Here is a 15,166-nt window from a genome sequence, read left to right as displayed (position 1 = left end):
CGGGATTTGGGTATGTTGGATGTTGTTTTGTTGGCTGTGCCGTTATTTGTTTGTACCTTCTTCGTTGGTTTTGTATGCCGTATTTGTTTGCGAGTTATTTGATTTTCTTACTCTTGTTGGTGCGACCGTGCGACCCTCTTTGCTGGCGTTTGAACTTTATGACGACATGGTTATAGCGCAGCGAATAAAGATCCAGCGGTTTCGTTGGCTGGGCCACGTCGGCCGAATGGATACAAAGTATTCGATGCGGTATCAGCTGGTGGGAGCAGAGAAAGAGGAAGGCCTTCTCTGCGTTGGAAAGGTCACGTAAAGAAGGATCTTGGTCTGTCCAACAAGCGATAAAAAAAAAACAATTCCGATGGCAGCCGATTCTACGTTACCGAAATGACTCGTGTTTTTCCCGACCGAGGGTTGCGCCCTTGTAAACTAGCCCCGTCTCTTGAACAGTGCGTCACATAACCCCTTACGTCACAGGAGGAACTCCTCGCAGCAACCTTGCTCCAAATACTTTTCCTCAGGGCTGGTATTGAATCCAACCCTGGGATGGAGGTATTCTATTGCTGCCTATGCCATAAACGGCTCCACCCGAATTCCAATTAAGTAAAGTAAATGCAACGGGTGGGGCCACCTTAAGACCTGTTCAGGCCTTAAGACTCATAGGGAGTGGCACACACGGTATGTGGGCACGTGTTGCTTCCGCCAGCAAGCGCCTGATGCCTCAACGGCTACTACTCCCCCTGATAGGCCGGCACCACCAACCGCCTGCACTACCCATACCTCCACGGTAAGGAGCCCTCAGGCGCAACACAACTCCCCAAGCATAGCCCATCTCCTTCCCTCCTGATCCTACCCCAGTGCGGGGACAAACCAGAAGCTCTTGGTCTCTCGCACAGTTTGTTCCGTGTGACATCCGCGCAGAGCTCTCCACCCTCAACCGGTCGCCGTGGTGCGGCCGCCCACCACCATCAAACCGCAACAACTACAGCAGAATGCACAGCAGGCTTAAAGTAGGCAGCCCCACGCGTCCCCAAAATTTTGAGTGTGACATTCGACAGTCCAAAATCGCCGGTTGCTTCCTGATGTTCCCTATTCAGAACCTTCACAATGAGGCACAAATGCTCCCTGTAAAGGAGCACAACAAACTGTGCAGCAAGCAGTTCCTGTTAAGATGCTACCGCAGGTTTCACCCTTGCAGACACCTGCTTGAGGCAGAGGATACTGTAGCAGGTTAAACTCCTACTTATCCAGAATTGACTCCGACATACCAAACATATGTCCGGCATGTGAAGATACCCCTCATGACACTAACCACCTTTTCACATGCCTTTTAAAACCTACTCATCTAACACCTCTCTCCCTCTGGACCCAACCCGTTGAAACAGCATAATTTCTGGGCCTACCTTTATATGAGCTAGACGAAGATGACCGGTGGTATATCCTACACTGACGGGGCTTCTATTACTGTTAAAACAACCACAACAACGAGAAAAAAAACTGGCGCACTTTGTCAAACTAGGCCAATACCGCGTAAGCGGTTATCACGTCAATTAAGAAGAATAAGACGTGTATGTCGCTACTATATCTAAAATTGTGACTCATATATTTCTGGAGAAATAATAGCTCTATTTAACATTAATGTAGTTTTTCAATCGGCACATCAGGTGTTTTAAATAACCACTAATATTTTATATATCCTTTTTAAGTATTTACATGCTCAATTCATAAATTCCGTTTTTGTTTTTAACAAATCTTGTTCATGGTATAGTTAATGTTATCATTGAATTTTAAGTTATTGTTAATTAAAATATTATATTTACTAACATTTTTTTCATTCTTAACGTACAGATCATATCGTCCTAAACTCTTATTATTGTAGTACTCCAAAATTCACAACTTTTTCTCCAGACACAGTTCCATCAATCAACGTCCGCTGCGTTCTGCTTTTCAGAAAATTTTTGAGCTCAACCCCTTACATGCAAATTTTCTCTAACTTACATAACATAGCTTTAGAGTTGTTTTCCACGAATATTTAGCTCTAAGCTTTGACTGTTTTTTAATTAGTATATGGTTACTTTCAACGCACTCAGTGAGCTAACTTTTTACCACTCAATTTAAAATTTTCTCAAGATATAGATAATTTTTTTGATCAAGATTTGATTGGTCGTACCTGTCAGATTTAGTTCTGTTCTTAATATTTTTGAACGGAACTGCAGTACAAACATTCCGGCACCAGTTTTTACTACTATTTACTACTATTCCTCTTTTAATTTTTTAAAAGTCAGATTATTCACGCCAGTATTTTGCTAAATTGCATGCCGCTGATTTTCTATTAACTTTATTAACTAAATTTCCGATCCATCATGATATGATTCTAGCTGTTGAAATAAAAACTCAGTTGCCATATGTGTGATTAATTACCCTTCGATAAGTGCTAATAATTCGATATCATCATTTATGAAATCGAACATCAATGTGTCGTTTGTGAACAGTTTTTTATATTTGAGTTTATCAGTATCGATAAAATATGTAAATGTATATTATAGCCCCTGTTGACGCTGAAGCATGCATGCCCAGCAGGCTTATATGTGTGCGTGTCGGGTGACACTCGTACTTGCTTCGTGTCACACATACTTGTTGTCGGCTTTTCCATGATGAAAATCAAAAATTTTAGATATTAGCGTCAAGCACACATATAAGATGCAGAACAGCCATGCTTGAGCGTCACCAGGAGCTATTAGTGTGTTCAAAGGTGTACAGATAAACAATTGTTTTGCACCATTCGTAAAATTATAGATAACAAGTTTCAATAAAAGTTAGTTTGGAGTAAGTTACTATTGAGGTACTATTCTTTGTGAATCGTTTATTGTTATAGTTCTTACTGATTTGGCCTATTCGTAGTGAAAAAGCGTAGAATATTTACTGTTTTGGCTACCAAAGGCCGAATTTGGATTTCCATAGTAAATTTGCACAGCTATGTATATAGTCACATCAAAAATCGGGTAACCACAGCGTTTTCATATTTGCGTTTGTGCGAACAATTTTTGCTGGAGGGTTGGCAAGTTTTTATAAACAATAATTAAAATAAAGACATGCTAACAGTTTTAAAGCCTAAATATTCCATTATTTCCATAATATATTTGGATTGCGGGCGGAAGGGGCGTGGCACCGGTCACTATGAAAGTCCCCACATCTTAGTGTTTCTGTAGAACCTCAAGGAAAGCTGAAAAATTACGTTTTTAAAGACTATTTGATAATTTTACTGAAATATCCTTGAAGAGAAATGTGTAACGCAATTGTTAACTCAGCAAGTAGTTAACTAAGCTTTATAAGGGAAAATACCCATTTGGTCCCCCGCCTCTTTTAAAAAAAGGGGTAGAGGGGGTATTCTACTATCCAAAAGTGAAAACCTCACTGGCCGGAGGCTTATAGTTTTTAAGTTATTTGAGTTTAAAAATTGTAAAATTGACCAAGAATCCTCCTATTTTGGTTACTACAACCAGCCGAAGTGCTGCCAGACATCGTATAAATAAACAATTTTAGAGATAATAAATGACTAGAAATACAAAATTTTACAAATTATTTCTATATGATATACGTCTATTCATATATATATATATATATATATGATATATATATTTTTAATTCCACATTTTCACTATATTATGAATATATGATATATATATATACATATATATATTTAAAAAAAAAGAAAAAAAAGCGCCGCAGGCGAAAATCGCGCGATTTTTAATTCCAAATTTTCACTATATTATACATATATATATTTAAAAAAAAAGAAAAAAAAAGCGCCGCAGCCGAAAATTTGGAATAAAAAATCGCGCGATTTTTAATTCCAAATTTTCCCTATATTATGAATATATGATATATATATATACATATATATATTAAAAAAAAAGAAAAAAAAGCGCCGCAGGCGAAAATTTGGAATAAAAAATCGCGCGATTTTTAATTCCAAATTTTCCCTATATTATGAATATATGATATATATATATACATATATATATTAAAAAAAAAAAAAAAAAAAAAAACGCCGCAGGTGAAAATTTGGAATAAAAAATCGCGCGATTTTTAATTCCAAATTTTCACTATATTATGCATATATATATTTAAAAAAAAAGAAAAAAAAAGTGCCGCAGGCGAAAATTTGGAATAAAAAATCGCGCGATTTTTAATTCCAAATTTTCCCTATATTATGAATATATGATATATATATATACATATATATATTTAAAAAAAAAGAAAAAAAGCGCCGCAGGCGAAAATTTGGAATAAAAAATCGCGCGATTTTTAATTCCAAATTTTCACTATATTATACATATATATATGTATGCTGTCCACAGTATTTTTGCGTAAAACTTTCTTCTTCGTAGGCGGCCTTCGGCCGCACTGCAAAAAAAATCACCCTTAATAGTCAAACACCGTCTCCGCTGCACATCGGAGTTTTACGTGAAGCGGAACTGTATTTCGAAAATCATATCGATATTGTATTTATTGTATTTATGAACTCAATATATACACTTTAGAGGTTGTAAACCCCCATTCCTTCATTATTCTAACAGAAAAGAGTGTGTGGAAATTATGTTCCTATGTTGCTTCGTTTTCAATGGCATTCTATTATTTTTTTTATTTTTTGCTTCTGGCAGCACTCCATTCAGCCATGCTTTTCAGTTATTGTAAATTTAGCTGGCATATTTGGAGTTAGCAACTTAAAAATGCAATATAAATGGTTAATTTGTGGTATAAATAAATAAAAAGAGTTAAAAACGTATGTGTATGTTAATATAGTTTCAATATTTATTAAAATAAATGTGATAAATGCACTTATTCTATCAAAATTTGGTGAAGATAAAAGACAAACTTTATCAACAAATAACTTAAAAACTATTATTAACAGAATAGTGTTGGTGCTAGTTTTAGCAAAATAAGCACGAAGTGAACATCTCCTGTGAATTTCATTGAAAAATTCGTAATATTTCTCTCAAAAGAAGTGATGGGAGAACACATGGGGTCGGAGCCTATATTTATATACATATATATATTAATGCTTGATTTTCAGTAAAGTATGTTCGCGCGATTTTTTATTCCAAATTTTCACTATATTATGAATATATGGTATATATATATATATATTTAAAAAAAAAGCGCCGCAGCCGAAAATTTGGAATAAAAAATCGTCTATGCTGTCCACAGTATTTTTGCGTAAAACTTTCTTCTGCGTAGGCGGCCTTCGGCCGCACTTCAAAAAAATAACCCTCATCAGTCCAACTCCGGCTAGGCAATCCACAGTATTTTTGCGTAGTACTCCTTTTCGCGTGGGTGGCCTTCGGCCGCGCTTCAAAAAGAGAACCCTCATCAGTCCAACTCCGGCTACGCAATCCACAGTATTTTTGCGTAGTACTCCTTTTCGCGTAGGAATTTTACGTGAAGCTGAACTGTATTTCGAAAAACATATCGATATTGTTTTTATATATATTTATGAACTCAATATATACACCTTAGAGGTTGTAAACCCCCATTCCCTCATTATTCTAACAAAGAAGAGTGTGTGGAAATTATGTTCCTATGTTGCTTCGTTTTCAATCGCATTCTATTTTTTTATTATTTTTTGCTTCTGGCAGCACTCCATTCAGCCATGCTTTTCAGTTATTGTAAATTTAGCTGGCGCGTCAAGTGTTTGCAAGTTATAAAAGCAATTTAAATTGTTAATTTCTGGTATATATCAATAAAAAGAGTTAAAAACGTGTGTGTATGTTAATGTAGTTTGAATATTTATTAAAATAAATGTGATAAGTGCACTTATTGTATCAAAATTTGGTGAAGGTAAAAGACAAATTTTATCAACAAATAACTTAAAAACTATTATTAACTGAATAGTGTTGGTGCTAGTTTTAGCAAAATAAGCTCGAAATCAACATCTCTTGTGAATTTCATTGGAAAATTCGTAATATTTCTCTCAAAACAAGTGAGGGGATACTGCATGGAGTCGGAGCCCCGCTTTCTAAGAGGTGTATCCTCTTAAACCTAAAAACCGAAAGCTTATAGTATTTAAGTAATTGTATAATTGTGTTGTTCCATATTACAATGCTATAGGAAGAAATATAGATACAGTTTAATGAGTCTAACAGGAGATGACTTGTAAACGACATAATCTTATGTCCAGGTTATATAATATTTGAGGGAAAATAATAATAATAATTGAGGGAAATGTAATACCACATGAGTTTTAAAACAAAGTGTTATAAGAAGGGGTAGAGGGGGTATTCTACTTACTAAAAGTGAAAACCTCACTTCAGGGAGGGTTCTAGTTTTTAAGTTATTTGATTTCAAAATTTGTAAAATTGACCAAGAATCCTCCTATTTTGGTTATTTCAACAAGCCGAAGTGCTGCCAGACATCTTATAAATAAACAATTTTAGAAGATAATAAATGAATAAAAATAAAAAATTTTACAGTTTATTGCTATATTATATGCGTCTATTCATATATATATATATATATATATATATCTATATATGTATGTATATATATATATATATCTATATATGTATGTATATATATATATATATATATATATATATATATATATATATATATATATATATGTATATATATATCTATTTAGGTATATTTATGGATATATACCTATATATATTTATATACATATAAATATTAACGCTTGATTTTCAGTAAAGTATGTTTGATTGTATGTATTTTGAGTCTACAGATTTGTATTTTGTGGTGCATTTAGATTTGAATTAAAAAAAAAAAAGTTATATATTAATATTTTATTTCATACATATATATGTTGTATTTGAAAAAATATCAAATATTAATATTTGATATATATTTATACATATATTTTATTTTAAAGAAAAATATGTTATTAATATTTAATATATATGTATTTTATTAAAAAAAAAATAGCGCCGCAGGCGAAAGTTTGGAATAAAAAATCGTGCGATTTTTAATTCCAAATTTTCACTATACAGTAGGTTCTGTTTTTATGCGGCTTTTTTTTATGCGGTTTTGAAATAGTGCGGTTTTTTTTTAAATTACAAAATGCATGTCGACCTATCGGGAATTGTACATATAAACAAGAATCTAAACCAGCTAAGCAAAAACTCATCACAGATTACATCAGAAATGCTAACCCTACAAGTATGGAACCCGCCTGCATAACTATCTAGATCAGACGTGTACATTTCCTCAAGTGACGAAAGTGATTTTACGCCAAATCTTAAACGAATGCGCAACATGTGGGTATTGTCTGATTCTATTTCTGACTTAAATTTATTTTTCGATTCTGACGTTTCTTAAATAAAGATATAATTTTCAAAAATACAATATTTTGTTTGTGCGATTTTATTTAATTATTTCAGATTCATGCGGTCTATGGGACGTATCTATAGTAATAATATGGGACTAGTGCCCTTTTTTATGCGATTTTATTACATTATTTCAGATTTATGCGGTTTTAGCACTTTTGAAACATATCCATAGTTTTACTATAGAACTAGTAGCTTTTTTTTATGCTGTTTCTTGCGGAACGTATCTACCGCATAAAAACAGAACCTACTGTATTATGAATATATGATATATAATATATATATACATATATATATATTATTAACAAAAAAAATAGCGCCGCAGGCGAAAATTTTGAATAAAAATCGCGCGATTTTTTATTCCAAATTTTCACTATATTATGAATTTATGATATATATATATGCATATACATATTTTATTAAAAAAAACAATAACGTCATAGGCGAAAATTTGGAATAAAAAATTGCGCGATTTTTTATTCCAAATTTTAACTATATTATGAATATATGATGTATATTCTTCTTTATATATTAAATATCTATATATAAAAACGAATAATTAAAAAAATTTGCGCAAAACTTTTTTGTGCGTAGGCGGCCTTCGGCCGCACTTCAAAAAAATAACCCTTTATAAGGTCAAAAAAATCATTTCTTTTTTTTTTCGTTTTAAGCGATTCCTAATATAATATATTTCCGAATATTCACATAAAATTACAGAGCCTAATTCTCAATATTTCCGTAGATACAAAGCCAAAGGTAAGCGAGCGTTAGGTAGTTACGCTGTGACCGGACAGCTATAGTACAAACTTTATCTTCTTTTCTCGACTTTTCATTTTTATGATTTCTTTGAATTGGCGTACATGAATGAAAAAAAACGAATGAACCTTTTGAAATGAATCATAGCTTGTTCCCTTCAGTATTAAATTCTCTTCTATTTGAACTAAAAAAATAGATAAAAAAATTTTTTCAAGATTTTTATACCAAGTTGAGGTGAATTTTTTTTTATAGAAAGGCATTTTTTTTTCTTTAAAACCTCCAAAAAGTTGAAATTTTGGAATTTCTCTCAGTTTTCTTAGTTCATCTAGAATAAAAAATCATGACAATTAGAAATCCATTTGAATTTTTTGCTTTAGATAATAAATACGAGCTGTATCTTGTACGCCAGTTGGAAACTCCTGCGTTGCAGCGCTCTACTAATTTCTACAATATGTTAAACATTTTTTTCAACTTATTTAAACCAGTAAAAAAAAATTTTTATACTTTTTAAATGTTCATTAAAAGATAGGAAAAATTTGCAGTGCTAAATTAATTTTTTCCTTAAAAAAAAAATCGCAAAGAGATGCAATTTTTAGACCTCAAAAACCAGGCTCCCCCTTAATAGTCCAACACCGTCACCGCTGCAGACAGGAGTTTTACGTGAAGCTGAACTGTATTTCGAAAATCATATCGATATAGTAGTTATATATATATTATATATGAACTCAATATATACACCTTAGAGGTTGTAAGCCCCCATTCCCTCATTATTCTAACAAAAAAAAAGTGTGCAAAGTATGCGCCTATTTTGCTTCGTTTTCAATCGCATTCTATTTATTTATTTTTTTTTCTTCTAGCAGCACTCCATTCCGCCATGCTTCTCAGTTATTGTTAATTTAGCTGGCGCGTCAAGAGTTTGCAAGTTATAAATGCAATTTAAATTATTAATTTATGGTATATATAGATAAAAAGTGTTAGAAACGTGTGTGTATGTTAATGTAGTTTGAACAATTATTAAAATAAATGTCATAAGTGCACTTATTGTACCAAAATTTGGTGAAGGTAAAAGACAAATTTTATTAACAAATAACTTAAAAACTATTATTAACTGAATAGTGTTGGTGCTAGTTTTAGCAAAATAAGCACGAAATCAACATCTCTTGTGAATTTCATTGGAAAATTCGTAATATTTCTCTCCAAACAAGTGCGGGGGCAGTGCAAGGAGTTCTAGCCTTCACTGGTCACTGGGCGATCGGCACTCTTGCGGAGAAGGTTGGAATTCCGTACAACCCCTTATTGCAGAAGCTGTGGGGATCCTGCAGAGAAAGAGACTGTGAAACACTTTCTCTGCAAATGTCCGGCTCTGGCGGCTAGGCGCTTGAGATTCCTTAGCGTGCCCTTTGGGGATGACTTGAAGAAATTCTGCAGTCTAGATCCCTTTTCTCTCCTCCACTACATCAACAGCACTGGATGGCGGTAGACGGGTTTTCTCTTCCCTAAATCGGATCTAGGCTGCGGAATCTCTTCAAGTCATCCCCAAAGGGCACGCTAAGGAATCTCAAGCGCCTAGCCGCCAGAGCCGGACATTTGCAGAGAAAGTGTTCCACAGTCTCTTTCTCTGCAGGATCCCCACAGCTTCTGCAATAAGAGGTTGTACGGAATTCCAAGCTTCTCCGCAAGAGTGCCGATCACCCAGTGACCAGTGAACACCGCAATGAGTTTGGAAATTGAATGGCGGGGGATTCCCATCACCTTAAGCGTTCTGTTTCTATCGTATTGAGGCCATAGTGTTTTCGAAATAGTACACGATGAGACAGACCTCCATCTGTGTTTCGCTTGTTTTAGAAAGAAAATGTGTAGTTTCCGTTTAACGACGGTCAAGAGGGCACCGATGTCTGAGAAGGGGACAGCTGGAACCGGTTCTGCCGACCCCTTCCTGGCAAGCTCATCGGCAACTTCATTTCCCTCTATATTCGTGTGCCCAGGAACCCAGATAAGGGAAATGTTTCCTGCACTTTCGAGATGTTTGAGATCCTCCTTACAGGAGTTCACAAAAAGAGAGCTGCAATACGGCAACGACAGTGCCTTGATCGCAGCTTGACTATCGGAAAAAATATTAATTTCTCCCTCCCAACAGCGATCCCGAAGCATTTTGCATGCCTGCAGGGGAGCGAAGACCTCTGCTTGAAAAACGCTACTTGTTTCCGGCAGTTTAAAGGAGACCGAAATGCTGGCTGCTCCCCTCTTTCCAATCTTGCCTGCTCGGAAAGATAGCCCTAGCACAACCCTCAGAGCACAGTTTGCGGATGGAGAGGTCAGTGCGAATAACAGAGAAGGAAGGGGAGATCTGCTTCAAGATGCTACTATGTCCTACAGGAAGTCGTCTCCAAAGGCCAATCTCTTTCAACCTAATAGCACTCTGAGCAGCAATGTATTTAAGCAGCAGATCCACAGGAAGTAAGTTCAGAATAACGTTGAGCGCAGCAGTGGAACAAGTTCTACAAGCACCACTGATGCCCACACATGCAGTTCTCTGCAACCTCTCTAGTTTGGTGGTGTTGTAGCTCTTCTGAAGAGCTACCCACCAAACTAGGCAACTGTATGTCAAAATTGGCAGAACCACTTACTTGTACATCCAAATAAAAAAAAACAAAAAAAAAAAAAAAGGACGACACATGAAACATTTTGTTTCGACGGGTTGGGTCCAGAGGGAGAGGAGTGTTAGATGAGTCGGTTTTAGTGGGCATGTGAAAAGGTGGTTAGTGTCGTGCGGGGTGCCTTCACATGCCGGACATATGTTTGGTATGTCGGGGTCGATTCTGGATAAGTAGGAGTTTAACCTGCTACAATATCCAGAAAGTAATTGTGCCAGTGTTACACGTGTCTCACGAGGAAGCTGGAGCTCTTCATCTGCTATAGATGGTGGTTGGACTCCGATTACGGCATTCAAAGGACGGGAGTTAAGAAGGTGGTGACGGTCTCCCTGTGAATGTCGTTTATTGACTGTCTAAACACTGTCAGGTCCAGTAGATTACGGTAAGTTTTGTACTGAATTTCGTCGGCGTAGTTTAAGAGTTGTCTCCTGACGTGCGTGCGAGGTGGCTGGCTCAAGCAGGTATCTGCAGGGGTGAAACCTGCGGTAACATCCCAGCAGGAACTGCTTGCTAAGCAGTTTGTTATGCTACATTATTAGGACCAAGTCATCGGCATATGCTACCACCTTTACCCCACCCCTGTTTGAGCGAGTTAAAGCTTCATCCACAGCTACTAGCCAAAGGAGAGGCGAGAGGACGCCGCCCTGCGGTGTGCCCCTATGTACGAATCTAGTGATTCTAGCCCCTCCTGCCACAGCATTTATTCCCCTACCACCAAGCAGGGACGAGATCCAGAGGTAGATAGGTCCTTCCACCCCTAGCCTATTTAGAGCAGGGACAATTCACTCAGCCGTAATATTATTAAGGGCGCCCTCTATGTCTATAAAGGCCGCCAAAGTGAATTGTTTTCCCTCCAGAGATTTCTCTACGGTCCCTACTACCTCATGTAGGGCTGACACGATAGATTTCCCATTCAGCTAAGCGTGTTGGGCTGGAAAAAGTCTGGTTTCAAAGTGTTCTCGGATGTGATAGTCGATTACTCTTTCAAACCCCTTGAGAATAAAGGAGGTAAGACTTATAGGTCTGAAGTCCTTGGCCAAGACGTGGCTCCTCCTTCCTGCCTTAGGAATGCAAGTAGGAACGTGGTTTAGCGAGATACACACCAAAAAGATCTTTTGAAGAACGGGAACCACCAAGGTTTTAGTCTTCTGAAGGATTACTGGCGTGATACCATCGATACCTGGAGATTTGACGGACAGGACAGGTGTCAGGGACATCGCTGGTAACCCCTTCTGCCGGTTCGCGCCTTCGGTACAGACTGTAGCAATAGAATTTTTCGGAAAATGGACATCAAGGTGGATACATATATTATATATAGGAATTCTAAGAATACCCTGGACAGATAGAGTAACAAATTCTAAAGTATTGCGTAGAATTCAGCATGATCGACAATTACTAACCACCACAAAAAGAAGAAAAGCTGCGTATTTGGGTCATATTATGAGAAACGACAAATATCATGTACTTTAACTAATCCTGCAAGGAAAAATAGAAGGCAAACGAGGCATAGGCTGGCTGAGAAAATATAACACATTGGACTGGAGACAGCGAGAAATCGAGACATCATGAAATTATAACAAATTTATATTAAACAAAAAATATTTCTGTAATTCGATATTTAATTGTAATATATATTGTATAAATTGTATGATCGCCTATATTTGGAATCGAATTGGCAAATAAAGAAGAAGAAGGATTTTTAAAAACTCGTCTGCAGATTCAGCCCACTCCCCATTCTCTCTTTTGACAAGAGTGGTCCTTGGATAGGACCCTGCTTAGTCTGGCCGAGTCTTTTACGGATTCAATGGATTCGCAGTACTCTTTCCAAGAGTTGCGCTTCGCATCTCTAATGGTTTTCTTGTATTCTTTCGAATTTTCTTGGTAATCTTGAAAGTTCCTTGTGTGTTAACATTTATTGAAGACTCTCCTAACCTTCAATTTCAAGTCGGTCAGCGTCTTGCTCCACCAGGGAGGAAAGTCTTTCTTGCTAAAGGATACTAGATAGGCCACTTTGAAGGCAGTCTGATAGCACCTCTCTAAGTGTCTAACTTTCATGTCCAGTTGTTCCCTAGTGGTAGTCAAAAACTCACTCTTCTCAGCTGCTTGCAGAAAACCCTGTAGAAAATATACCAGTCAGTTCTTTTAGGGTTCCTACGGGGTAGCAAGGTTTCCTGAACAAAATCGGTTTCGAAGAGCATCAACCTGTGGTCCGAAAAAGAGTTCTTCCGGGAGACCGATTTTTAACCCTAACAGCAGATGAGTTTGTCGGAAGAGTAATATCAGGAATTTCCTCCCAACCTCTTGATGTTTCCGATGCCGGGAAAACAAAATTTGGGGTTTTACCCTTGTTCCAGATAAATAAATTACGGCGAAGTATACAATTAAAAAGAGACTCACCCCGTTCATTGATCTCGCTGCTGCCCCAAATGGTGTGTCTGGCATTCGCGGCTCATCCGATCTGGGATTTCTCTTTCTTGGGCTGGAGAGTATCGACTAAATGCTGCATCTCCTCTGGACGCGCCGATCTGTCGTGGACTCCTTTATCAGGCAAGCATCGATGTCCTCCTCTCGGAAGGTGACTCGTAGGTTATCGGTGGCTAGTTTAGAATGACGAACGTTAATTTGAACTACTTTTAACAAACTGTTCAAAAGTGTTGCTTACCTTTACGATTGCTCCCCCTGTTCAGAATCTGCGTCCGTCCCAGACAACCGCACATCGTCGAGCAGTTTCTTAGTGTCGTCCCCCAATCTCTCCAAGTCATCATCCAGGGCAACAGAGGCGGGGAAGACCTTCACTTTGGCCAGCCTGAGGCCAAAGCGAAGTTTAAACTGCTGATTTCCGAGTGCCTCCAGCGACTCGTTGTTAATCAGCAGTAATATGGCGGAGCTGTGTTGCTGAGGCTCCTCTACTTTGATGGCAGACCAGTCTTCCATAGGAACCTCAGGATTTTGTAGCTTGAGACACTGTACAATTTCCGAACTGTTCAGCTCCATTTTCGGCAACCAAATTCTAACTCGTGGTCGTCTAGGAATTTCTGAGGCAGAGATGAGCTTTAGCGAAAGCCCTTCCCAGGTGTTGCTAACCGTAGCAAGGCTCTTCTCCAGAAACTCCTTCGAGTACTGATTGGCACATTTTATAACCCTACAACCTCGACAGATTTCACCCGAGTCGAAGAGAGGTGCTGGTCCTTTATTGTCTATGAGGTGTCTGACGACCATACCCGATAGCCACCCCCAATAGCATCCCAAGCGGGTAACACCGCCCTTCCACTATTGGTTTTTGTGTCCACGAGGGCAACTTGGAGATGATCCCTGGCCATCTCACTGTAAGCCGCCTCGCGGCCGCAGCTGTCACACTAGTTGAAGGGTCCTCAGCCCCCTGGGCTGAGGAGTATTTGCTCCTTTTGCCCTCGCGTCCACTCACATCCTGTGAGCGGTTACGTTTAGCCGAGCTCCGTGCCGATTTAGGCTGTTGTTGTGGCTGGTTAAGTTTTGCTACGGTCGCGGCCTCGCACATCTCACGGTCCTCGACGTCCCGCTCGTACGCTCTACCGGCTTGTTCATTCTTGGTTTCTTATGTTTCTTCTTGGTGACCTTCGCAGTGGTCACCAGGGCATCATTGCCAGGGGTCGCCTTAGCGGCCTTACCAGAGGCCCCCAAGGAAACCTTTCCAGAGGCCGCCTTGATTACCTCACCAGACGTCGTCTTGGAGGCCGACTGGAGAAGGCTTGGTCTGAGAAGCGAGGTGCTGTGTCTTGCACCTCTCGTACTTGGCTCGACAGTCGTTTCCTGGCTGGAGGCCAGTAGATCGTCCTCGGAGAGCGTGCCCTGCATACTCTCAGTTAACTCCCTAACTCCTTCTTTTTTTATTTATGTTTGACTCCATTCGCTATTTGGTCCCAAGAGTAGGCACGGAAGGGGTGGTCCGCCGCGGCAGAGCCGGCATGCCGTGGTAAGCCACTTAATACAACCGACCTTGCCTGGGCATCGGAGGGGACCGTTAAAGACTGGTTATTTAGACACTACCACCCATGCAGATCTCGGCACGGGTACCTCGACACCTTAGCTTAAAGTGCTGACAACGTTATAGCGCCTTGTCACCGGTCGGCAGAGCCTCGTTAGCGAAAACAGGGAGTACCAAGGTCAGGACATCAAGTCCTGGACAGTGGGTAGAGGTTGCCATTTGGAGAGGAGTGGCTATGTTGTTCGCATCACTTTCCCATCTAACCCCCCTTTGAGGATCATAAACTTGTCACATAACTCCTTTTCATTTGTTACTTTGCAAAAGCATGAGCAGATTTGGATTAGTTCACTAACAATTTTTTCGAGCTCTGTAACTCTCTTATTATTCATCACTACATGCTGAATTGGTCTCGGTTTTGTGCTGGGACTTCTACCTGCACTATTTTCGTG

General features: G+C 38.5%; 1 protein-coding gene across 1 annotated transcript; it reads right to left on the bottom strand.

Annotated features, from left to right (window-relative positions):
- Positions 1-13,417: 13,417 nt before the first annotated feature.
- LOC128870090 (uncharacterized) lies at positions 13,418-14,270 on the bottom strand. The gene is made up of 2 exons (XM_054112687.1): positions 14,079-14,270; positions 13,418-14,023 (listed from the first exon to the last, which is right to left on the bottom strand). The coding sequence occupies exons 1-2, from the start codon at positions 14,268-14,270 to the stop codon at positions 13,418-13,420; spliced, it is 798 nt and encodes a 265-aa protein (XP_053968662.1).
- Between the last annotated feature and the right edge of the window lie 896 nt (positions 14,271-15,166).

The sequence above is a fragment of the Anastrepha ludens genome, chromosome X, assembly GCF_028408465.1.
Source record: "Anastrepha ludens isolate Willacy chromosome X, idAnaLude1.1, whole genome shotgun sequence".
Lineage (NCBI taxonomy): Eukaryota > Metazoa > Arthropoda > Insecta > Diptera > Tephritidae > Anastrepha > Anastrepha ludens.
The sequence above is the reverse complement of the archived record's forward strand: the minus strand, read 5'-3'. Positions and strand labels throughout refer to the sequence as shown.